This window comes from Oncorhynchus kisutch, linkage group LG3 (genome assembly GCF_002021735.2).
Source record: "Oncorhynchus kisutch isolate 150728-3 linkage group LG3, Okis_V2, whole genome shotgun sequence".
NCBI classification, from domain to species: Eukaryota; Metazoa; Chordata; class Actinopteri; order Salmoniformes; family Salmonidae; genus Oncorhynchus; species Oncorhynchus kisutch.
In genome coordinates this window covers 76,213,023-76,237,338 of record NC_034176.2, presented here as the reverse complement: position 1 = coordinate 76,237,338, position 24,316 = coordinate 76,213,023, and the positions used below count along the sequence as shown (strand labels likewise).

Genomic DNA, 24,316 nt, shown 5'->3' with positions numbered 1-24,316 from the left:
AGCCCATCTCAGGGTGGGGACAGACAGCCCATCTCAGGGTGGGGACAGACAGCCCATCTCAGGGTGGGGACAGACAGCCCATCTCAGGGTGGGGACAGACAGCCCATCTCAGGGTGGGGACAGACAGCCCATCTCAGGGTGGGGACAGACAGCCCATCTCAGGGTGGGGACAGACAGCCCATCTCAGTATGGAGCGTAGTTTACTGTGCATATAGACCGATCATCTCATCATGGTAACTTTTCTTCTTGTGACAGGTGGGCCTACATTTGCTACAGCATAGTCTATGCTCAGTAATAGAAAGACTGAATGCACCTCTAATTTACCCATCTCCATCTGGCTTCCAGGGGTCGCCTTGTTTTTTAACTGTAAAGATAGCGCATGTTCTGTATTGCAGCTGCAGAGTTTTACAACAGCCTGTCGTTGCTTTAAATCAGTGCCCAAATCGCAGTCTTTCTCTCTCTCCATCAACTCTATTCAAAATAGATCATCCTGTTCTAGATTGATATACAGCCCTATATATAGATGTCCTTGCCTACCGCTATCAGGTAATACATTCAATGAGGTATTAACCTTATATTTAGCCAATTAATGATGGGTTATGCATAATAAGCTTATAACTTATAGCCTCTGTCTCTTGTGCAATACCCAAGCACCTCTGCTCCCCTGGCCTCCTTAAAAAAACGCCCCTTAGCTCTTGGAGTCCCATGCAGGAAAAGCCAGACTAGAATAGCTTGCTGGACAATAGACAATTATACCAGTAGACTATTCGAAGAGGGACGCAAGCTCCTGTTTGCTGAATGTTAAATACAGCAGCCAATAGAAGGTAGTTTGAAAGAAGAGTGAACTCACGATGGTGGTAGGTTATAACAGTTATTTATTCAGACCCATAACCATTCAATCTTCATGAAGAGAAGTGAAAGCCTTCTGCATCTAATCCTGGTCCTATATTACTCAAGGATGTCATTAGAGTGATGAAGATAAGGACAACAACACTTATTTAATTTAACTGTTGAAAGCGAGGAAGAAATGAAGCGTCAGCCTACTAATTGTACAAATTCCAAAATTAAAATCACATTTCTAGGGTTTGGGTTCATTAAATGTGGTTAATGTAGGGTTCATTAAATGTGGTTAATGTAGGGCTCATTAAATGTGGTTAATGTAGGGCTCATTAAATGTGGTTAATGTAGGGCTCATTAAATGTGGTTAATGTAGGGTTCATTAAATGTGGTTAATGTAGGGCTCATTAAATGTGGTTAATGTAGGGTTCATTAAATGTGGTTAATGTAGGGCTCATTAAATGTGGTTAATGTAGGGCTCATTAAATGTATTTAATATATGGCTCGTCAGGCTCAGGTAGCATCAGGTTTTAATCTTCATGCTGATCAAAGCTCTAATCAAATCCAGACATATTTATATTCTTTATTGTCACGTTCGTTATAAGGATCGGACCAAGGCGCAGTGTGGCATGCGTACATTCTTATTTATTTAAAGAATGAACACTGAACAAACTAACAAAATAACAAAACGAAACGTGAAGCTATACAAACGAGTGCTGACAGGCCACTACACATAGACAAGATCCCACAAACACCAAAGGGAAATGGCTACCTAAATATGATCCCCAATCAGAGACAACGATAAACAGCTACAATAATTGGCTTCCTAAAGAAAATCAAATCCAAACCTGGCCAAAAGAGCACTCTTCCTTGGCTAAATGGAGAAATCTGGAAATTGATGAAAGAACGAGATTATGCTCTAAAAATAGCCCTAAATTCTAAATTAGAGCATGACAGACGTAGGTTTACCATGTTGAGAAATAAGGTGATGAAAGAAATCAGACAGGCCAAGGCAAAAGTTTTTATTAACATAATTGGTGAAGCAAAGGGAAATTCTAAATTTATATGGGAGAATCTAAAAAAGTTAACAGGGAAAGACCATAGTAACACTGCAAAAAGACTAGAAATCATGGTGAATAACAATCTAACACAGGATGCAGTCGAAATAGCAATAGCCTTCAATTCCTACTTTATTGACTCTGTCAGGGTACTGACACAGAACCCTTCCACTTGTTTCTTGGGCTCAGTGCTAGTGAATGACACTCAACCTGTCTTCATCATAAGGGAGGTTTCTGAGTCGAAGGTGAACAAGGTGATTAGCTCACTAAAGAACTCTAAAGCCAAAGATGTGTTTGGGATGGACTCTACCTTTCTTAAAAACTACAAAGAGTCACTCATTGGCCCCATTACTAAGGTCACCAACACATCTATTGGTCTCGGTGTGTTTCCAAGGGTATGGAAGTCGGCCATAATAACGGCCATCTTTAAATCAGGCGACCCTGCTAACGTGAGTAACTACAGGCCCATTAGTATATTACCTGTGGTGTCAAAGGTTGTTGAAAAGTGTGTAGCAGAACAACTGATTGCCCACCTCAACAACAGCCCCAACACTTTGTTGCTTTTATGAATTTTGTCTTGCTGCTTTTTGTTTTATGCTGCTCTGTCTGTATGCTATGTCTTTCTTGTTCTATGTTGCTATTGTCTATATTGTAATTGTTTTTAATAACCTAAAACCGGCACTTTTACTGAAATGTTGATTAATGTGCACTGTCCCTGTAAAAATAAAAATAAACTCAACTCACTCATATCAGGCCAACATAGAATTACAAAAACCCCTAGACCTACAAAACCCTAGACATACAAAAACCCTAGACAATACAAAACTAGCGTACCCACCCTAGTCACGCCCTGACCTAACCAAAATATAAAGAAAACAGAGATATCTCAGGTCAGGGCGTGACAATATACCCCCCCCCCCAAAGGTGCGGACTCCCGGCCGCAAACCTGAACCTATACGGGAGGGTCCGGGTGGGCATCTACCCTCAGTGGCGGTTCCGTTTCTGGAAGTAGCCACCCCTCTTTACGCTGATCCCTCTGCCTTTGTAGAACCGGACCGTGGATCATCGCCGGAGGCCCTGGACTGCGGATCATTGCCGGAGGCTCCGGACTGGGAACTGTCTCCGGAGACCCCGGACTGGGAACTGTCGCCAGAAGCTCCGGATTGGGAACTGTCGCCGGAAGCTCCGGACTGGGAACTGTCGCCGGAAGCTCCGGACTGGGAACTGTCGCCAGAAGCTCCGGACTGTGGAGCCGCACTGGAGACCTGATGCGTGGTGCCGGCACTGGTGGTACCGGGATGAAGACATGCATCTCAGGGCGAGTGCCGGGAGCAGGCACAGGACGTACTGAACTGTGGAGGCGCACTGGAGTCCTGGTGCGTGGGACCGGTACAGGTGGTACCGGACTGGTGACACACATCTCAGGGCGAGTGCAGGGAGCAGGCACAGGACGCACTGGACTGTGGAGACGCACTGGAGATTTGGAGCGTAGAGCTGGCACAATGCGTCCTGTCTGGATGCTCACTTGAGCCCGGCAAGTGCGGGGCACTGGCACAGGACGCACTGGGCTGTGCAGACGCACCGGAGACACAGTGCGCAGAGCCGGCCCAGGATATCCTGGTCCAAGGAGGTGTACTGGAGACCAGGAGTACTGAGCCGGCACCATCCGTCCTGGATGGCACCATCCGCCCGGCAAATGCGAGGAGCTGGAATAGAACGCACCGGGCTATGAATGCGAACTGGAGACACCGTGCGCTTAACACGGTGTCTGCCCAGTGTGGCTCAGGTCTAACCCCTAACTCTGCCAATCTCCCCGTGTGCCTCCCCCCAAATGTTTTGGAGCTGCCTCTCGGGCTTCCATGCTAGCCGTGTCCCCTCGTATCGTCGCCGTTCCTCCTGCGCTATCTCCACCTGCTTCCATGGCAGGGTCTTGTCCCCTGCCATTACCTCCTCCCAGGTCCAGGATGTCCTCCACACATCTTTCTCCCGGGCCCAGGATGTCCACTCCTCTTGAACACGCTGCTTGGTCTTTTTGTGGTGGGATCTTCTGTCACGTTCGTTATAAGGATCGGACCAAGGTGCAGCGTGGAATGCCTACATTCTTATTTATTTAAAGAATGAACACTGAACAAACTAATAAAATAACAAAACGAAACGTGAAGCTATACAAACGAGTGCTGACAGGCAACTACACATAGACAAGATCCCACAAACACCAAAGGGAAATGGCTACCTAAATATGATCCCCAATCAGAGACAACGATAAACAGCTGTCTCTGATTGGGAACCATATCAGGCCAAGATAGAATTACAAAAAACCCTAGACCTACAAAATCCTAGACATACAAAACCCCTAGACAATACATGCATGTATGTATGTATGTATGTATGTATGTATGTATGTATGTATGTATGTATGTATGTATGTATGTATGTATGTATGTATGTATGTATGTATGTGTGTATGTATGTATGTATGTATGTATGTATGTATGTATGTATGTATGCATGTATGTATGTATGTATGTATGTATGTATGTATGTATGTATGCATGTATGTATGTATGCATGTACAGTGCATTCGGGAAGTATTCAGACCCCTTGACTTTTTATACATTTTGTTATGTTACAGCCTTATTCTAAAACACAATACCCCATAATGACAAAGCAAAAACAGGACATTAAGAGACTTGTCCTGAAGCCACTCCTGCGTTGTCTTGGCTGTGTGCTAAGGGTCATTGTCCTGTTTGAAGGGGTACCTTCGCCACAGTCTGAGGTCCTGAGCACTGTGGGGAAGGTTTTCATCAAGGATCTCTCTGTACATTGCTCCTTTCATCTTTGACTCGATCCTGACTAGTCTCCCAGTCCCTGCTGCTGAAAAACATCCTCACAGCATGATGCTGCCACCACCATGCTTCACCGTAGGGATGGTGCCAGGTTTCCTCCAGACGTGACGCTTGGCATTCAGGCCAAAGAGTTCAATCTTGGTTACATCAGACCAGAGAATCTTGTTTCTCATGATCTGAGAGTCGTTAGGTGCCTTTTGGCAGACTCCAAGCAGGGTATCATGTGGCTTTTACTGAGGAGTGACTTCCGTCTGGCAACTCTACCATAAAGGCCTGATTGGTGGAGTGCTGCAGAGATGGTTGTCCTTCTGGAAGGTTCTCCCATCTCCACAGAGGAACTCTAAAAGCTCTGGTCACCTCCCTGACCAAGGCCCTTCTCCCCCGATTGCTCAGTTTGGCCAGGCGGCCAGCTCTAGGAAGAGTCTTGGTGGTTCCAAACTTCTTCCATTTAAGAATTATGGAGGCCATTGTGTTCTTGGGGACCTGCAATGATGCAGAATTTTTTTGGTACCCTTCACCAGATCTGTGCCTCGACACAATCCTGTCTTGGAGCTCAATGGACAATTCCTTCGACATCATGGCTTGGTTTTTGCTCTGACATGCACTGTCCACTGTGGGACCTTATATAGACATGTTTGTGCCTTTCCAAATCATGTCCGAAACGGCACAGTGATGCCGAAACATTGGTGATTTACCCAATAAATTATTGGTAGTTTATATATGGAGTGTGTGACTCTCTTTATTTTTATAGTTTATTCGCCGTTAGTCAGCACCTCCACACAAAATATTTTTTCTGGGTGTGCGCCAGCTCATGTCTTTCAATCAAGTGAATTTACCACAGGTGGACTTCAATCAAGTTGTAGAAACATCTCAAAGATGATCAATAAAAACAGGATGCACCTGAGCTTAATTTAGAGTATCATAGAAAGGGTCTGAATACTTATGTAAATAAGGTATTTCTGTTTTTTATTTTTAATACATTTCCCCCAAAAATCTAAAAACCTGTTTTTGCTTTGTCATTATTGTGATATTGTGTGTTTAAAAAAAAGAAGCAATTTTGGAATAAAGTTGTAACATTACAAAATGTGGAAAAAGTCAAGGGGTCTGAATACTTTCCCAAAGCACTGTATCTTAACGGTGGATGACACAACTCAGTCTCCCATACATACATTACCTGCAAAGAACACAGTCTTCTCCTCCAGTGGGTTCTCATAGGCAGCGTCGATGGTGACCGGGAGCTCAGGCCAGTAGGTGGCTACCAGCATGGGACCTGAAGGCTTGCCCCGGAAGTTGGTTGACCTGAATATGAACCTGATAGAGAGAGCAGAGAGAGGAGTTACCTACTGGTTCAAATCATGTAAGAGGGTGCAGAGAGTAGAGGAGAGGAGAGAGGGGAGAAAAGGGGGAGGCAGTTGAAGGGAGAGTAGGAGAGGGGAGAGAGGGGAAAGAGAGAGGGAGAGGAGGGAAGAGGGAAAGAGAGAGGAGAGGAGGGGAAAGAGAGAGGAGAGGAGGGAAGAGGGAGGGAAGAGGGAAAGAGAGAGGGGAGAGGGAAAAGAGAGAGGAGAGGAGGGGAAAGAGAGAGGGGAGAGGAGGGAAGAGGGAAAGAGAGAGGAGAGGAGGGGAAAGAGAGGGGAGAGGAGGGGAAAGAGAGAGGGGAGAGGAGGGAAGAGGGAAAGAGAGAGGGGAGAGGGGAAAGAGAGAGGAGGGAAAGGGGAAAGAGAGAGGAGGGAAAGGGGAAAGAGAGAGGAGAGGAGGGAAGAGGGAAAGACAGAGGAGAGGAGGGAAGAGGGAGGGAAGAGGGAAAGAGAGAGGGGAGAGGAGGGAAGAGGGAGGAGAGGAGGGGAAGAGATAGGGGAGAGGAGGGAAGAGGGAAAGAGAGAGGGGAGAGGGGAAAGAGAGAGGAGGGAAAGAGAGGGGAGAGGGGAAAGAAGTAAAGAGAGAGGAGAGGAGGGAAGGAAGGGGGAAAGAGAGAGGGGAGAAGGGAAAGGAGAGAGAGAGGAGAGGAGGAAAAGAGGAAAGAGAGAGGGGAAAGAGAGAGGGGAGAGGAGGGAAGAGGAAAAGAGAGAGGGGAGAGGGGAAAGAGAGAGGAGAGGCGGGAAGGGGGAAAGAGAGAGGGGAGAGGGGAAAGAGAGAGGAGAGGAGGGAAGGGGGAAAGAGAGAGGGGAGAGGAGGGAAGAGGGAAAGAGTGAGGGGAGAGAGAGGAGAGGGAAGGGGGAACGAGAGAGGGGAGAGGGGAAAGAGGGAAAGAGAGAGGGGAGAGAGGAGAGGAGGGAAGGGGGAAAGCGAGAGGGGAGAGGAGGGAAGAGGGAAAGAGAGAGGGGAGAGGGGAAAGAGAGAGGAGAGGAGGGAAGGGGGAAAGAGAGCGGGGAGAGAGGAAAGAGGGAAAGAGAGAGGGGAGAGGGGAAAGACGGAAAGAGAGAGGGGAGAGGGGAAAGAGGGAAAGAGAGAGGGGAAAGAGGGAAAGAGAGAGGGGAGAGAGGAGAGGAGGGGGAAAGAGAGAGGGGAAAGAGGGAAAGAGCGAGGGGAGAGGTGAAAGAGGAGAGGAGGGAAGGGGGAAAGAGGGGAGAGGGGAAAGAGGGAAAAAGAGAGGGGAGAGGAGGGAAGGGGGAAAGAGAGAGGGGAGAGGGGAAAGAGGGAAAGAGAGAGGGGAAAGAGGGAAAGAAATAGAGGGGAGTGGAGGGAAGAGGGAAAGAGAGAAGAGGGAAAGAGAGAGGGGAGAGAGAGGAGAGGAGGGAAAGAGAGAGGGCAGAGAGAGGAGAGGAGGGATAGAGAGAGGGGAGTGGAGGGAAGAAGGAAAGAGAGAGGGGAGAGGAGGGAAGAGGGAAAGAGAGAGGGGTGAGGGGAAACAGAGAGGAGAGGAGGGAAGGGGGAAAGAGAGAGGGGATAGGGGAAAGAGGGAAAGAGAGAGGGGAGAGGAGGGAAGAGGGAAGGAGAGGAGGGAAGAGGGAAAGAGAGAGGGGAGAGGGGAAAGAGAGAGGAGAGGAGGGAAGGGGGAAAGAGAGAGGGGAGAGGGGAAAGTGAAGGACAGTAAGAGATGTGAGAGGGGAAAGTAAGGGGGAAAGAGAGAGAGGGAGAGTTTCAGCAGCCCAGGCAGCGAAGCCACAATAGCCTGATTCATTCAGCATCTGGTTCTCGTTAGGACCGGGGTTTATAGAAGCCAGGGGAACAAGACCCATCTTGCACAGATTTCCAACAGGCAGCTGCATGAGCAACAACAGCAGCTCCCCAAGTCTTTTCCATTGACCTATTTTTCAAAGAGCCAGATATTTCTCAGATAGATAAAGCCTGTTGATGGTTATAAAATGCTATGCAGATATGGACAAAGTAGTCATATGATGATCTGCTATAGCAATCTATTCAAGGTTGAGGTATGTTGAATTAGTCCTACAAAACAAGCCAACATGACCCTAAATCAGACAGGAAGACAATCCATGTCCACCTCTGATTGTGAGATAACAGGAAATTGTATATCTGGGTCACAGAGATTTCATAATTTCACTCATTCTTGTCACATTCTGGATGCATATGTAATACACTTCCTGCATAAGATGCAGCCAGAGAGGTTAGAGAAACCTAGCTAGCAGGGCCTTCTGTGTTCAGTGTCTCGATCCCATACAGGTCCACCTCATCACCGGCCAAACCTGCCATGATTGGGAGTTCCGTAGGCCGGTGCACAATTGCCCCAGCGTCGTCTGGGTTTGGCCAGTGTAGGCCGTCATTGTAAATAAGAATTTGTTTTTAACTGACTTTCCTAGTTAAATAAAGGTTAAATATATATTTTTTTTAAATCACTAGGCCAGTGAACAGTGACAGTGAACAGTGGGTTCAGTTCAGTGGATTATTCTGCAGACTTCCCACCAAGCCCTGTGCTGAGCCATTGACTGTAAATAAGGTGCTGAGAACACAGTGACGTTACACCACCAGCATGTTTTACTCATCCTTCATGTCCAGATCTCCTTTCCATCTACATGCTGAGACAGGAGATATCCACTGAACTGAACCCACTGTTCACTGTCACTGTTCACTGGCCTAGTGATTTAAAAAATATATATATTTAACCTTTATTTAACTAGGCAAGTCAGTTAAGAACAAATTCTTATTTACAATGACGGCCTACACTGGCCAAACCCAGACGACGCTGGGGCAATTGTGCACCACTAGACTGGTGACTGCCCTCCAGACTCCAGACATTGCATTGACCCACTAGACTTGTGACTGCCCTCTAAACATTACATTGGCCCACTAGACTGGTGACTGCCCTCCAGACATTACATTGACCCACTAGACTGGTGACTGCCCTCCAGACATTACATTGGCCCACTAGACTGGTGACTGCCCTCCAGACTCCAGACATTACATTGGCCCACTAGAATGGTGACTGCCCTCCAGACATTACATTGGCCCACTAGACTGGCGACTGCCCTGCAGACATTACATTGACCCACTAGACTGGCGACTGCCCTGCAGACATTACATTGACCCACTAGACTAGTGACTGCCCTCCAGACATTACATTGACCCACTAGACTGATGACTGCCCTCCAGACATTACATTGACCCACTAGACTGGCGACTGCCCTCCAGACATTACATTGACCCACTAGACTGGTGACTGCCCTCCAGACATTACATTGACCCACTAGACTGGTGACTGCCCTCCAGACATTACATTGACCCACTAGACTAGTGACTGCCCTCCAGACATTACATTGACCCACTAGACTGATGACTGCCCTCCAGACATTACATTGACCCACTAGACTGGTGACTGCCCTCCAGACATTACATTGACCCACTAGACTGGTGACTGCCCTCCAGACATTACATTGACCCACTAGACTGGTGACTGCCCTCCAGACATTACATTGACCCACTAGACTGGTGACTGCCCTCCAGACATTACATTGACCCACTAGACTGGTGACTGCCCTCCAGACATTACATTGACCCACTAGACTGGTGACTGCCCTCCAGACATTACATTGACCCACTAGACTGGTGACTGCCCTCCAGACATTACATTGACCCACTAGACTGGTGACTGCCCTCCAGACATTACATTGACCCACTAGACTGGTGACTGCCCTCCAGACATTACATTGACCCACTAGACTGGTGACTGCCCTCCAGACATTACATTGACCCACTAGACTGGTGACTGCCCTCCAGACATTACATTGACCCACTAGACTGGTGACTGCCCTCCAGACATTACATTGACCCACTAGACTGGTGACTGCCCTCCAGACATTACATTGACCCACTAGACTGGTGACTGCCCTCCAGACATTACATTGACCCACTAGACGGTGACTGCCCTCCAGTCTGTGACTTCCCTATTTATCTGTCTCTGTATTTTCACTGCTGCCTAAAAATAGGGAGAAGCAGAACAAAACAAAACGGATGCACACAGAAATGAATATCCTAACTGACCTGAGCCCTAGGACCATGCCCCAGGACTACCTGACATGATGACTCCTTGCTGTCCCCAGTCTACCTGGCCATGCTGCTGCTCCAGTTTCAACTTCCACCTGACTGTGCTGCTGCTCTAGTTTCAACTGTTCTGCCTTATTATTATTCGACCATGCTGGTCATTTATGAACATTGAACATCTTGACCATGTTCTGTTATAATCTCCACCCGGCACAGCCAGAAGAGGACTGGCCACCCCACATAGCCTGGTTCCTCTCTAGGTTTCTTCCTAGGTATTGGCCTTTCTAGGGAGTTTTTCCTAGCCACTGTGCTTCTCCACCTGCATTGCTTGCTGTTTGGGGTTTTAGGCTGGGTTTCTGTACAGCACTTTGAGATATCAGCTGATGTACGAAGGGCTATATAAATAAATTTGATTTGATTTGATTTAATGGGTCCTAGGCTATTTTCATTAACCTTGACATTGGTTGACAGCTCCATGAAAACGTTTTTTTTTCTGAGGAAACAAAACACCAATAACTTTAGTAGTCTTTATCGTAATCTTTGCTTATTGACTTCACTATATTGAATCTCTCCTCACTCTTTGTCTCTATATTGAATCTCTCCTCACTCTTTGTCTCTATATTGAATCTCTCCTCACTCTTTGTCTCTATATTGAATCTCTCCTCACTCTTTGTCTCTATATTGAATCTCTCCTCACTCTTTGTCTCTATATTGAATCTCTCCTCACTCTTTGTCTCTATATTGAATCTCTCCTCACTCTTTGTCTCTATATTGAATCTCTCCTCACTCTTTGTCTCTATATTGAATCTCTCCTCACTCTTTGTCTCTATATTGAATATCTCCTCACTCTTTGTCTCTATATTGAATATCTCCTCACTCTTTGTCTCTATATTGAATCTCTCCTCACTCTTTGTCTCTATATTGAATCTCTCCTCACTCTTTGTCTCTATATTGAATCTCTCCTCACTCTGTCTCTATATTGAATATCTCCTCACTCTTTGTCTCTATATTGAATCTCTCCTCACTCTTTGTCTCTATATTGAATCTCTCCTCACTCTTTGTCTCTATATTGAATCTCTCCTCACTCTTTGTCTCTATATTGAATATCTCCTCACTCTTTGTCTCTATATTGAATCTCTCCTCACTCTTTGTCTCTATATTGAATCTCTCCTCATTTTCTCTCTATATTGAATCTCTCCCCACTTTCTCTCTATATTGAATCTCTCCTCATTTTCTCTCTATATTGAATCTCTCCCCACTCTCACGTCTCTGTTCCATCTCTTCTCACTCCTCTGCTCCATGGCTCTGATAGCTAAACCATCTGGTGACCTAGAGCCAACAATGAATAACTAGGGACCAAAGTCATCCCACCACTGAAACCTGAGATACAGCCTAACTGGCCCTCTGAGTCCAGAGATCTTGCATCTATGGGTTTGGTATTGTAACTCCTCCATAGAGATGTCGGATCTTAATTTGACCACTCTTTTGTTGATGAGAATTGTCCTGCACAGCAGGTTATTCAAGTTTTAAAAAGGCTTCTAAAGTTTGTAATTTCCACTTTAACATTTCAGACTCGAATTTGACGAAGTTAAAATGTATCAACCCCCACAAAAAAAATCCATTAATTATGATCCACATAATTATTCACATTTCCTTTTGCTTCAGGATTATTTCCTTACTATAGCAAACTGGCTCAAATTAAGATCCTACAGCCGTAACTCCCTCCATTATGGCATTTCCCTCCATCTAAGAGATACATCCCATAATAATAGCTATCATTGAATATGTGTCATTGTTAATGATATCATGGTATATGTGATATCTAGAACTAGAACACCGCAAATCATTTTGAATGAGACAATGATCTTGCTGATGAGGAAATGGAGAATCTCTCCTGGAATCCCCAGGTCCAGTGTCTTGGCCACAACACATCACTGTATAGGTATTCTGCCAGCTTTTATCATGGTGGCTGGATATCTTGTGGATTTGGATTCTCTAGGATGTTTGAGCAGCAGACAACAGATGATATACCTAAACAATAACCAAACTAACCCAATCAAAGATATGACTTACAGGCATAGTCAAATCATTTCTAAACTAACTATTGAGAGAAATTCTACTATTAAAACCATACTCCGGTTTTAATTGGCAGTACTCCCTCCTTTAACAGTTAATATTACTTTGACACATGGACTGGTCTGCTCCAATGACTCTAACCACAGAGTCTAAAATAAGAGTCTTCAGGTTATATGTTCTTTCTGCCTGTTTCCTGTAGACAGATCAGTGGTCAGATTGATCTTCTCAAAAAGCATGTTGCCAAACAAAAGTGAAGTCAAACACGACACTGTTTATACAGTAGTTTATAGTCCACAGAACAGCCTTCAGCATGATGTTTGTCCCTGTTCCCTGAACAGCGTTAATGCATGGTGAACCACAGCGAGTAAAGACTTAAGTTCAAGGATTCCTTGAACTAAAGCAGGATTCTATGAACTAAAGCAGGATTCCATGAACTAAAGCAGGATTCTATGAACTAAAGCAGGATTTTATGAACTAAAGCAGGATTTGTAAGCTAGATTTGAGGGTGGTTTCCCTCCAGCCCCAGACCCAGGGTGTGCAGGGGGCAAAGCCAGGCAGGCTGAATGACTGCAGTCTTTTGAGTCCAAACAGTCTACTTGTTTGCTTTGGACACCTTTCCAAGTCAGCAATGACAGCTATATAGTAAAGCTCACCTTAAAACCTTGAAGGCTAAAAGATGTGGCGGCAAAGTCTGAGAAGGAACATATAAATGTCCAATGAATCCTAATCTAAACCTGCTTTTCAGTCAACATTTTGTCATTTGGATGGCATGCAATAGCTTATTGTTTGGGTTGAAAGTGTTCCTAACATAATTTGTCCCAGACAGGATTAATCTGTTGTGGTGAAGAGTTCATGTTTCAGAGGGAAAGTACACTGAGTCATGGAAAGCTGAGAATGAACCACAACAAATAATGTAAGATGGAGAGATACAGAAAGCCTATTCCTTTTCTACACTACATAGGACAATCCCAGTTGAAGTCTGTACCCTGTACTGTACAGTAGGCAATGGTTTACAATCTTAATAACAGGCAGCCATTTTGGTTTACCATAGTTGATACAGGATTGTGAGAGTGGTTATTATTACCAATTCTTTCATAACTTTATACTTATACTAAGCATTAGAGCTCAGACAAACAGAGAGAACACCACCCCCTTCATTCAAACAAAACACCTGATTGCCAAGAGAAAATAATTCATTGTGAGACCAAACAAAGCCCCCTATTTAACTACCCATTGTTTGTGGTGAAATTATTTAGTTGTGGATTGTGAGGTCTAACTTGTGGACTGGTCTGCTCCAATGACTCTAACCACAGAGTCTAAAATAAGAGTCTTCAGGTTAAATGTTCTTTCGTGTAGACAGATCAGTGTTCAGATTGGCAACATGCTTTTTGAGAAGACCAAACAAAAGTGGATTACCTACAAGTCAAATGTTGCTCTAACCATTGGTGATCAGAAGTAATACTGTAGAATCCCCAGTAAATCATTTACCTGTCCTTGAAGAAGAAGGTCTCTCCTCTGATCTGGGCCACAGCATCAAACACCACAGGTTCATTACAGATGTCCATAGGAGTGACTGGGCCCTGGGTGGGAGGCACGGGCTTGTCTGTACCAGCACCTGAGAGGAAAAGGAGAGGCAACATGGTGAGCATTGAGTAGATGAGATTGATATCCTTCAACAAGGAGAAATACATTTGTTACCTGCAGGACATTCACCAAAGCACTCTGGTTATGAACAGCGGGTGAAGTCATGGTTACACGTTATTTTATAGGGTACCTACATAATGACTTCATAACACATTCATAACCCATACATAACCCATAAGCAGTACATAAGAATTTCAAACTGACCATAGAGCTCCTGGATTCCCTTGATGTCGTCGTTGGACAGTCTAAAGTTCTTGGTGAAGGTGTACATGGGGGCCATCAGAGCACCAGGGTCCTGGGAGTGCTCCAAGCCCAGGGCGTGGCCAAACTCATGGGCCGCAACCAGGAACAGACTGTAGCCTGGACAACACCAATAGGAGTGAGAGATACAGCAACACATATATTGGGGCGGCAGGGTAGCCTAGTGGTTAAAGCAACCAGGTACAGACTGTAGCCTGGACAACACCAATAGGAGTGAGAGATACAGCAACACATATATTGGGGCGGCAGGGTAGCCTAGTGGTTAAAGCAACCAGGTACAGACTGTAGCCTGGACAACACCAATAGGAGTGAGAGATACAGCAACACATATATTGGGGCGGCAGGGTAGCCTAGTGGTTAAAGCATTGGAAGGTTGCAAGTTCAAATTCCTGAACTGACAAGGTACAAATCTGTCGTTCTACCCCTGAACAGGCAGTTAACCCACTGTTCCTAGGCCATTATTCTTAACTGACTTGCCTAGTTAAATAAAGGTTCAAATTATTTATTATTTATTATTAAAAGCATAACAAGTCAAGTTATATTCCGGTGAATGAAAATAGTTTCCATGTTGGGAAATTCCTGTTGGCCACTTTCCCTTCATTCTGCATAGACAATGACTAAATACATTAATGAATAAAACAGAATAATAATACAAATGATTCAAATAAATATGAATTGTCATTGTCCACTAAACTGCTAAAACCACCTACAAACAAGCATAATGTCAAAGGTCATTGATGACATATTTACCTTGATCAGGACAGAAGCCCCACTTGCGGTCGTCGTCGTAGCTCTTGGTGGAGGCGCACCACATCTTTCCGTCGCTACGTCCAGAGGCGGTGCAACTGTCATAAGTGTCTCCAAGGAACGTGAAGGGGAACACACAGGGGGAACCCTCAGAGTTTCCTCCAACGGTGGACATGGCTGCATGGGTGAACAAAAACACATATTTCAGGACCAAATGGACTTTTCTTTGTGTGCCGATGAGGTCGTGCTAAAAGTTATCAACGTGATTTGGGTTGAATTGCTAAATGGATTTGCTTGAGAAACTACCATGACTGTAATGACATTGACATCAGATGTGTTTTGTATCTACGGTATATCCAAAACAAAACCAAATACTACTCTCCAAAAAGGGGCTTTTCTTTCTCTGCATGATAATATTATATCTGGGATCTGGGTTGGTACAGCACAATACTGGGCCTGTGTAGTTTTTTAAGCAGGCTGTTTCTTATTCAGTGCTTCTTACACACAAGGCTACACTGCATGCCAGCATTCCCAACCAATTAGAACCAGATGAAAACCTCAGCCTTAAACCCCCCCCCCCCCTCTCCCTCCCCATATCCCACTCTCCCGACTCTACCCCAAACCCCTGAGCCAGCCCCACTGACACAATGGAAAATAACCCCCGCCAGCAGCCACTCAGTAAAATACTTTTACAGTCATTCAGGAGACTAGCTTCTGCAAGATTGGAAACCATACGTCTGGAACATTATAACATTCTCCTACACCAATACATGGCATCAGCACAGCACACCTTGACTAATAAATGCAAGCACCCACACTAGTGATGCGCAGGTTGACTCATAACCTGGACTCCCGGGAGGATGGGTTTAGGGTCATTAAATATTGTGTGGCTGAAGGGTGGGTGGGTGGGTAGGCGGGTGGGTTGAATAAAGAGAAACAATACCTTAAAAAATCCATAAATGTATAATTCTTGTGCAATATATATAGGTTACACTGAGGTTTTTCTTGGATTATTTTAGGCTATCTGGTATTAGTGCATGAGCCTAAACTTCAGGGCTTAACTGTACGTGTGGGAGGGCCAGAAAAGTCATGTTCAGAAAATATTTGGTGAAGTGGTAAAAGAGGATTATAGCAGTACCGGCTATGTTATGTGTGATGATTGTGAGGTGGTTCACAAATTCCACAGCCACAAGACGGGACTTCAAATAGGCCTATGGCACGTCAAGGGAACTGTAGCCTACTGTTCAGATGGGTTAATGGAAAGTGAAATCTGGACACTGACTGTAGGTCTATAACCTCTCACATAGCCTTAAAAATAACTCATGCAGAATTAAGCATTTCTTGCAATTCCTTTGACCTCTCGGCTTGGTTTTTGCTCTGACATGTACTGTCAACTGTGGGACGTTATATAGACAGGTGTGTGCCTTTCCAAATCATGTCCAATCAACTGAATTTACCACAGGTGGACTCCAATCAAGTTGTAGAAACATCTCAAGGATGGTCAATTGAAACAGGACGCACCTGAACTCAATTTCAACCGTTCAAAAGTTTGGGGTCACTTAGAAATGTCCTTGTTTTTGAAAGAAAATAACATTTTTGGTCCATTAAAATAACATCAAATTGGTCAGAAATACAGTGTAGACATTGTTGTAAATGTAAATGACTATCGTAGCTGGAAATGAGCTAATCAAAGTTTATAATTTTAAAAGGCTAACTGATCATTAGAAAACCCTTTTGCAATTATGTTAGCACAGCTGAAAACTGTTGTTCTGATTAAAGAAGCAATAAAACTGGCCTTCTTTAGACGAGATGAGTATCTGGAGCATCAAATCAAAGTTTATTTGTCAGGTCTACAACAAGTGTAGTAGACCTTACAGTGAAATGCTTACTTACAGGCTCTAACCAACAGTACAAAAAAGGTATTAGGTGAACAGTAGGTAAGTAAAGAAATAAAACAACAGTAATAAGACAGTGAAAAATAACAGTAGCGAGGCTATATACAGACACCGGTTAGTCGGGCTGATTGAGGTAGTATGTACATGTAGATGTGGTTAAAGTGACTATACATATATGATAAACAGAGAGTAGCAGTAGTGTAAAAGAGGGGTTGGCAGTTTGGGGGTGGCGGGACATAATGCAGATAGCCCGGTTAGCCATTTGCTTCCCTGTTCAGGCATCTTATGGCTAGGGGGTAAAAACTGTTTTACTCCCAAGCATGTGGGTTCGATTACAGGCTCAAAATTCCCAGAAACAAAGACCTTACTTCTGAAACTCGTCAGTCTATTCTTGTTCTGAGAAATGAATTCAGAAACTGGCAATAAACTGAAGATCTCGTACAATGCTGTGTACTACTCCCTTCACAGAACAGCGCAAACTGGCCCTAACCAGAATACAAAGAGGAGAGAGAGGCCCAGGTGCACAACTGAGCAAGAGGACAAGTACATTAGAGTGTCTAGTTTGAGAAACAGATGCCTCACAAGTACTCAACTGGTAGCTTTATTAAATAGTACCTGCAAAACACCAGTCTCAATGTCAACAGTGAAGAGGTGACTCCGAGTTACAAAGAAAAAAACATATCTCAGAATGGCCAATAAAAAGAAAAGATTAAGATGGGTAAAAGAACACAGACACTGGACAGAGGAAGATTTAGAAAAAGTGTTATGGACAGACAAATCTAAGTTTGAGGTGTTCGGATCACAAAGAAGAACATTCGTGAGACGCAGAAAAAAATGAAAAGATGCTGGAGGAGTGCTTGACGCCATCTGTCAAGCATGGTGGAGGCAATGTGATGGTCTGGGGGTGCTTTGGTGGTGGTGAAGTGGGAGATTTGTACAGGGTAAAAGGGATCTTGAAGAAGGAAGGCTAATCATTTTGCAATGCCATGCCATACCCTGTGGACGGCTCTTAATTGGAGCCAATTTCCTCCTACAACAGGACAATGACCCAAAGCACAGCTCCAAACTATGCAAGAACTATTTAGGGAAGAAGCAGTCAGCTGGTATTACGTCTATAATGGAGTGGCCAGCACAGTCACCGGATCTCAACCCTATTGAGCTGTTGTGGGAGCAGCTTGACAGTAAGAAGTGCCCATCAAGCCAATCCAACTTGTGGGAGGTGCTTCAGGAAGCATGGGGTGAAATCTTTTCAGATTACCTCAACAAATTGACAACTAGAATGCCAAAGGTCTGCAAGGCTGTAATTGCTGCAAATAGAGGATTCTTTGACGAAAGCAATGTTTGAAGGACACAATTATTATTTAAATAAAAAATCAGTATTTTTAACCTCGTCAACGTCTTGACTATATTTCCTATTAATTTTACAACTAATTTCATGTATGAAATGACCCCAAACTTTTGAATGGTAGTGTACGTAAATAAGGTATTTCAGATTTGTATTTTTAATCAATTTGCACAAAATTCTAAAAACCTTTTTTCGCTTTGTCATTATGGGGTAAATATATATATATATATTTTTTTACATAAGGCTGTAACGTTACAAAATGTGTGCACTGTATAATGACAGATACATGTATCTAATTATAGACAAGTTGGCTAACAAATAGCCCACCAAAATGTTGTAAATTATAAGCAGACACATATCTAGATCAGGCAAAAAAAATATCCTGTTCCCGTCAAAAAAATTGTTCTGCCGTCTTTGACTGTAGCCTATAGCACATGTTCTACATTCACGGGTTAGGGATGGGTGAGGGCCTCAGATCACATATAGTCGGGCGGTTGGGGATAGGTTAATAGCAATAGTGGGCAGGTGAAGAAACAGCCGCGCACCACTAACACACACACACAACCTGGCTCAAGTATAATCGAAAGCACACATATTTCAATATAATCCTCAGATTAAGGTTTCCATGCAACAGTTAGGTCTGTTGGACACATCAGTGCCCTTAGCTGTTTGGGTTGACACAGCTGATGAGGCTTGTATGCTATAGGGAAGGAGAGACACCTTTGGGCTTGGGCAGTATGAACTGGGAACCCACCTGTTTCAGGGCAGAACCCGTAGGACTTGTCATTGTCATAGTTCTCAGTCGTAGCACACCAGCGGTAGCCGTCGTCACGCCCCTGAGTGGTGCAACCATCATAGTTCTCCCCTTGGAACGTGAAGGGGAACTTACAGGGAGCTCCGTCCGCGTTTCCACCCAGGGTGAACAGCACTGTAACACAGGAAGTTGAAGGAATTATCTATACAGTTTACAGTAGGTTTCCATAATTTAATCAAATGCCATGGCAGTTACGTTGAGCCTGAGTTTGAGTGATTTCACAGACTCAATCATAAGCTAACTGAACCGCAAAATCATTGTTTGTCAGGGTGTTACACATCCACTCTGTCCAGACTAAAATGTTTATTGCTACAGTATATCAACAGTGTATAAAAATATCAACAAGAGAAATGTTTCACAAGACTTCACTGAGTACGCCATTTTCTCAAGATCAAAGGATAACCAGTTAGGAGGTTTCATAAGACTGTTGGTCTCATATGAGTCGACTGTAAGTCTATATGTATCAATATGTCTTTGTGCTCATTTATGGTGAGTCTATACCCTAATGTCAGTACCATGGACAGCAGCACAAACAGGCAGACAAAAGGACTGATGAAAAGCTTCATGAATCTTGCCCAGCAACACAGAGAAGTGGGAGTATTTTATGACCCAGACAACAACACTACTTTCCCAGAATGTACTCCCACCCATTTGGTCCCAGTCCAACAGCAACACAGCTTCTTCTAACTAATCACAAACCTCTCATCTGGAGTAACTCCTGGCCAACTCCTCGTCAGAAACTATAGCTAAAACACCACAATAGACGTTCCTTGAGGGACTGCTGAATGCAACACTCTTAACTTTATACAGTCCATGTAGATATCAAAATGCACACTATAACTGTTTTGCACAATACATTCACAGGAAGTCTTTAGAGGAAAAAGAACAGCCATGTTGGCTCCTACTCACACTCATGGGGACAGAAACCCAGGAAGTCTTTAGAGGAAAAACACAGCCATGTTGGCTCCTACTCACACTCATGGGGACAGAAACCCAGGAAGTCTTTAGAGGAAAAAGAACAGCCATGTTGGCTCCTACTCACACTCATGGGGACAGAAACCCAGGAAGTCTTTAGAGGAAAAACACAGCCATGTTGGCTCCTACTCACACTCATGGGGACAGAAACCCAGGAAGTCTTTAGAGGAAAAACACAGCCATGTTGGCTCCTACTCACACTCATGGGGACAGAAACCCAGGAAGTCTTTAGAGGAAAAAGAACAGCCATGTTGGCTCCTACTCACACTCATGGGGACAGAAACCCAGGAAGTCTTTAGAGGAAAAACACAGCCATGTTGGCTCCTACTCACACTCATGGGGACAGAAACCGTATTTGCCGTCGTCGTCAAAGTTGTATGTAGTGGAGCACCAGAGGAATCCATCATCACGGCCCTGATTGGTACAGCTGTTGTACTCCTTCCCCATAAACATGAAGGGGAACTTACAGAACTCCCCCTCTGCATTACCAAACTTCACCTTCACAACTGTGGAGAGGAGGGGGATGGGGGTGAGGTGATGATCCAAAGAGCTCAAACAGAGCTGTTTCAGATACCGTGTGGTATCTCCATTTCATTGGTGAAATGTTAACCGCAGATTGCTTTAAAAACGTGCCATGTGAAAAGTAAAAACAAGTAGGTTTATATATTAGATCAGGATGAACTCGTATTTACAACTCAGACAGTACGGTCTCCAGTACCTTGTCCTTCTCCCAGGGTCCACTGCTCGTCGTCATCAAAGTGGGAGTCTCCTCCGGTGCCTGGTCCAGGAGCAAAGGCATGAGCCAGCAGACCATCTTTACCATCGAAGGGGTAGCCATCACCATGCTCTGTGGATTCACATAACAAGGGCTAAAACAAAAGGACTCAAGGCACAGATCAGTATACAATTACAGCCTTACTGGATGGATTCAACTCAGAATAGAACTGTTTCTGAAGTAGCTTAGTGTTAGACTTCAACAGTGTAGATCACGTATGGGATGGTGCCATGAAGACATGTAATGAAAACATGTCATTCTGGGCTTGTTTTGACCACAAATCGGTCAGACAGTGACCTCCATATGTTCTTACTTGATGTCTGGCCTCGCCACGAGAATATTGACTTTATGTGAGACACGGGGAACCCAGAGAAAGAGCAACTAGTAACTCACACATAGGCAGGCCTACAGTACTACACTATACGATTAGCAGCACTGAGCACCCATCATCTAATCTAGTTCCCAGCCACTTCCGCCCTTTTGCGCAATAGCCGGATGATGAGTAGCCTGGTTAAACTAGTCTGAACGAAGGTGAGAGCAGAATTAAGTCTGGTTTAACTAGGCTACTCATCATCTAGCATTGCTGACGTTTCATACAGTACATTCAGCAGAATATAAAAGTCAAAACTGTTCTGTAATACCGTACCGTTGCGGCCAAAGTTAATCATGATGTCAGCCTCTCCATCCATGAGGCGGGTGAACTTGAGTGGGGTGACGTCACTCCAGACTTTGAAGGCCCTTAAGAAGGCGTCATCAATAGTCTCCTCGTCCAGGTCAGGAGAGTGGCCTAGAATCCTGAGAGGTGGAACACAGAGAGGAGAAGAAACTGAGGAGGAGACTCATTAAACAGCTCATCCCTGGCTGAAGATGTGCTGCATGATACATCTTACATAATGGAATATTACTGTGTGATTGACTAGGTATGCTTGAGGAAATACACATAATACAAGCAGAAGAGGGACCAACGTCAGCATATAAAACCCTCAAACGTGAGATTCACCTATGTCAAAATGCAGAAGACAAAAGCTTGTACACCCATCTCTCTTCTATTTACAGGACAAAAGCAATAGATCAGAGCTTTCCTAAACTCCCCTTCTGGACATAAAGCCCATCAGTCTTCAGGCCTTGCCTATGACTCATGTGGTTAGAATGCTCCATGAGAGAGTCCAGCAACTAACCCCTGCTATGTGAGCCTGTCTGAACAGGATAACGCTCTGTCTCTTGTTGTTTTGGTTAACTCCTCCCCATCTTTGTTATTCTCCATGGTACATACAGCGAGTCTGAGGGGTCATGAGGACACAGAAAGGGCTGATGTAAACAACAGAACTTTACTCTCTTCTTAACCTCAAATAAAACCTATCAAACAAGCACACATTGTACAGGAATCTTGGAGTTAGCAGATTGTGGTTGGTGGGCAGCACATAGTTGAGGTTTTCATCTCCCCAAAACAAACTACAGGGGCTGGAGGAGTCATTTCCTTAGTCATTTCCGTAGTTCAGCAGTCAGCACATTGCACAGCAACATAGGGAGTTATATGGAGTACAACCCTACTGCACATGGGGTTCAAAGCCTATTTCACAACTCCCTATACCAAAACACTATTTGGGCCAAACGAACATGTTTCGACCACTGACCTGTAGGTGATGGCGTTTTGCTGCCACTTGGGTTTCCTGTGGAAGAAGTTGTATTGGGCAACATCAGGAACTCCACAGCGGGGCTTCTTCATGATCTCCACTGTCTTGGGGTCGATCTCGCCCGTCTCTTGCAGAGAGAAGAACTTCTGCATCTTCTTCAGGGTGTCTTTCAGCACCATGAGATTACATCTGTCTTGTGGGCAGCCATAGAACTTGTTCAGATAGTGCTGCAGAAGAGAATACAAGACAAGCCTATGAGTTGATATAGGATCTATTCTGATGCCTTCCTACTCTATATAGTGCATTCATCCATGTAGACATACTGTATCAATGAATAAATGAACATTTGTGTGCATTACACAATGAAACATCCCCACTGGGCACAGATGTCAGTTCAATGTCTGTTCCACTTGGTTCAAAGTCATTTCATTGAAATGAGTGGAAACAATGTTGATTCAACCAGTGTGTGCCCAGTGGGTGGGTATCCAACTATCAGGTCTGAAGCCAAAACATTATGAGTTTCATGAATGATTTGTCATTTTAAAGTCATTCACAAATGGTAGAATGGAATTTAAGTTCTATCTTCTTGAATTTATTGAAAATAACCGATAAAGTATTTTGAAGAAAAAGTCACATTACATTCCCACTATGAAAGGTTGTTTAAGGAACACTTACCAGAGCCACTTCTTTGTCTGTTTTTGGACTATCGTCTCCTGGGAACTTGATAATGGGCGAGGGGGCTGCAGAGGTTTTCTGGAGAAAGGCGATTAACTGTACCAAAAACACTTTGAGGACAAGGTGTCGGGGGCTAAATGCCGTCTGGCACCCCATCTTTCCCCGGTGGAGAATCGCTGTGTATGTAATCAGGATGGAGAAAAACAGAACGTTTCTGGGTTGGATGTCCTCTTGCCTCTTCTGTTGCTTTATCTTCTCCTCAACGGGACATTCTGCACTGCAACCCAGGTCTGCTAACTCAGTTGTGCTTACACATGCAATTTTGTATGCTGCTTACCACGGGAAGTGTAGGCTACACACTGCGCAGTCTCCCCAAATCGTGGAACGGTGGAGAAATGTAACCGGAGACCTGTTCCAATAACGAGTTTACTGCGTATTTCCTAGCCTCCCTTGGCCTCTGTGGTCGGTGTTCTTTGCATTGTAGGCTAGGCCTATTCGTTGTATTTGCACATATATTGAAGCGGGTACAATGATGGCACGAATCCAGCATAAATAGTAGATATTTTGACAATGAAAGCAAACAGATAGGGAAAAATCAGCATAAAGAGTGTGCCTTTCTAGGCTACCGACGAACAGAGGCCATGGGCCGCGGGACTCCAGGGAATGTCTTGTAACGCTTCGATCACACCGAAAGGGCCTTGCGCAAAATGGTATGCAGCATCATCTGGATATGTATGCAACAAAAGTTCAACTTCTGCTACCATTTCTGTCAAGCCGTCTACGCATAAAGTTTGACGCATACATTCGATAAATCCAACACAGAACGCACAGCAACTGCAATGGTGAAAGCTAAACGCAGTGTTTAATTGGAAATGAATGTAATTCTGGTGTACCAAAATGCCATGACACTGTAGGTGTGTTCGAAGGGTGACGCTTCAAACACACCGGCAGCGAATTGCGCAAAATAGTATGCAGTATACATATAGTACACATAGTTTGATGCATATGTTCAATAAATCCAACACATGCACCACACAGAACGCACTGCAACTACCTCTGCAATTCTGGTGTGCCAAAATGCAGTGACTCTGACGGTGTGTTTGAAGCTAAGTTTTAGCAAATGTTTATGAGCTCCTATACACTGCATTCATCCACTCAGAGGACCAAACACCAGATCATGACATGAAATAAGGAAAGAGACATGTTGCGTTAAAACAACCATTTTAACAGTGACAACGATATGTGTAGCCTAATATTGCTAGAAATAGTTAAGTTTAACAAAATGTTAAAACCACTGAAAA

General features: G+C 44.4%; 1 protein-coding gene across 1 annotated transcript in view; it reads right to left on the bottom strand.

Annotated features, from left to right (window-relative positions):
- The window catches only part of LOC109880637 (72 kDa type IV collagenase), a 28,581-nt gene extending 4,833 nt beyond the window's left edge, over positions 1-23,748 (bottom strand). The window contains exons 1-10 of the mRNA XM_031814831.1: positions 23,016-23,748; positions 22,341-22,567; positions 21,353-21,501; positions 20,650-20,778; positions 20,264-20,437; positions 18,897-19,070; positions 14,906-15,079; positions 14,099-14,254; positions 13,739-13,865; positions 5,916-6,052 (exon numbers count right to left, since the gene is read on the bottom strand). Coding sequence (XP_031670691.1) covers positions 5,916-6,052; positions 13,739-13,865; positions 14,099-14,254; positions 14,906-15,079; positions 18,897-19,070; positions 20,264-20,437; positions 20,650-20,778; positions 21,353-21,501; positions 22,341-22,567; positions 23,016-23,171 — 1,603 coding nt within the window. The 5' untranslated portion in view covers positions 23,172-23,748. The remainder of the gene's footprint in view (positions 1-5,915; positions 6,053-13,738; positions 13,866-14,098; positions 14,255-14,905; positions 15,080-18,896; positions 19,071-20,263; positions 20,438-20,649; positions 20,779-21,352; positions 21,502-22,340; positions 22,568-23,015) is intronic.
- Positions 23,749-24,316: the final 568 nt, after the last annotated feature.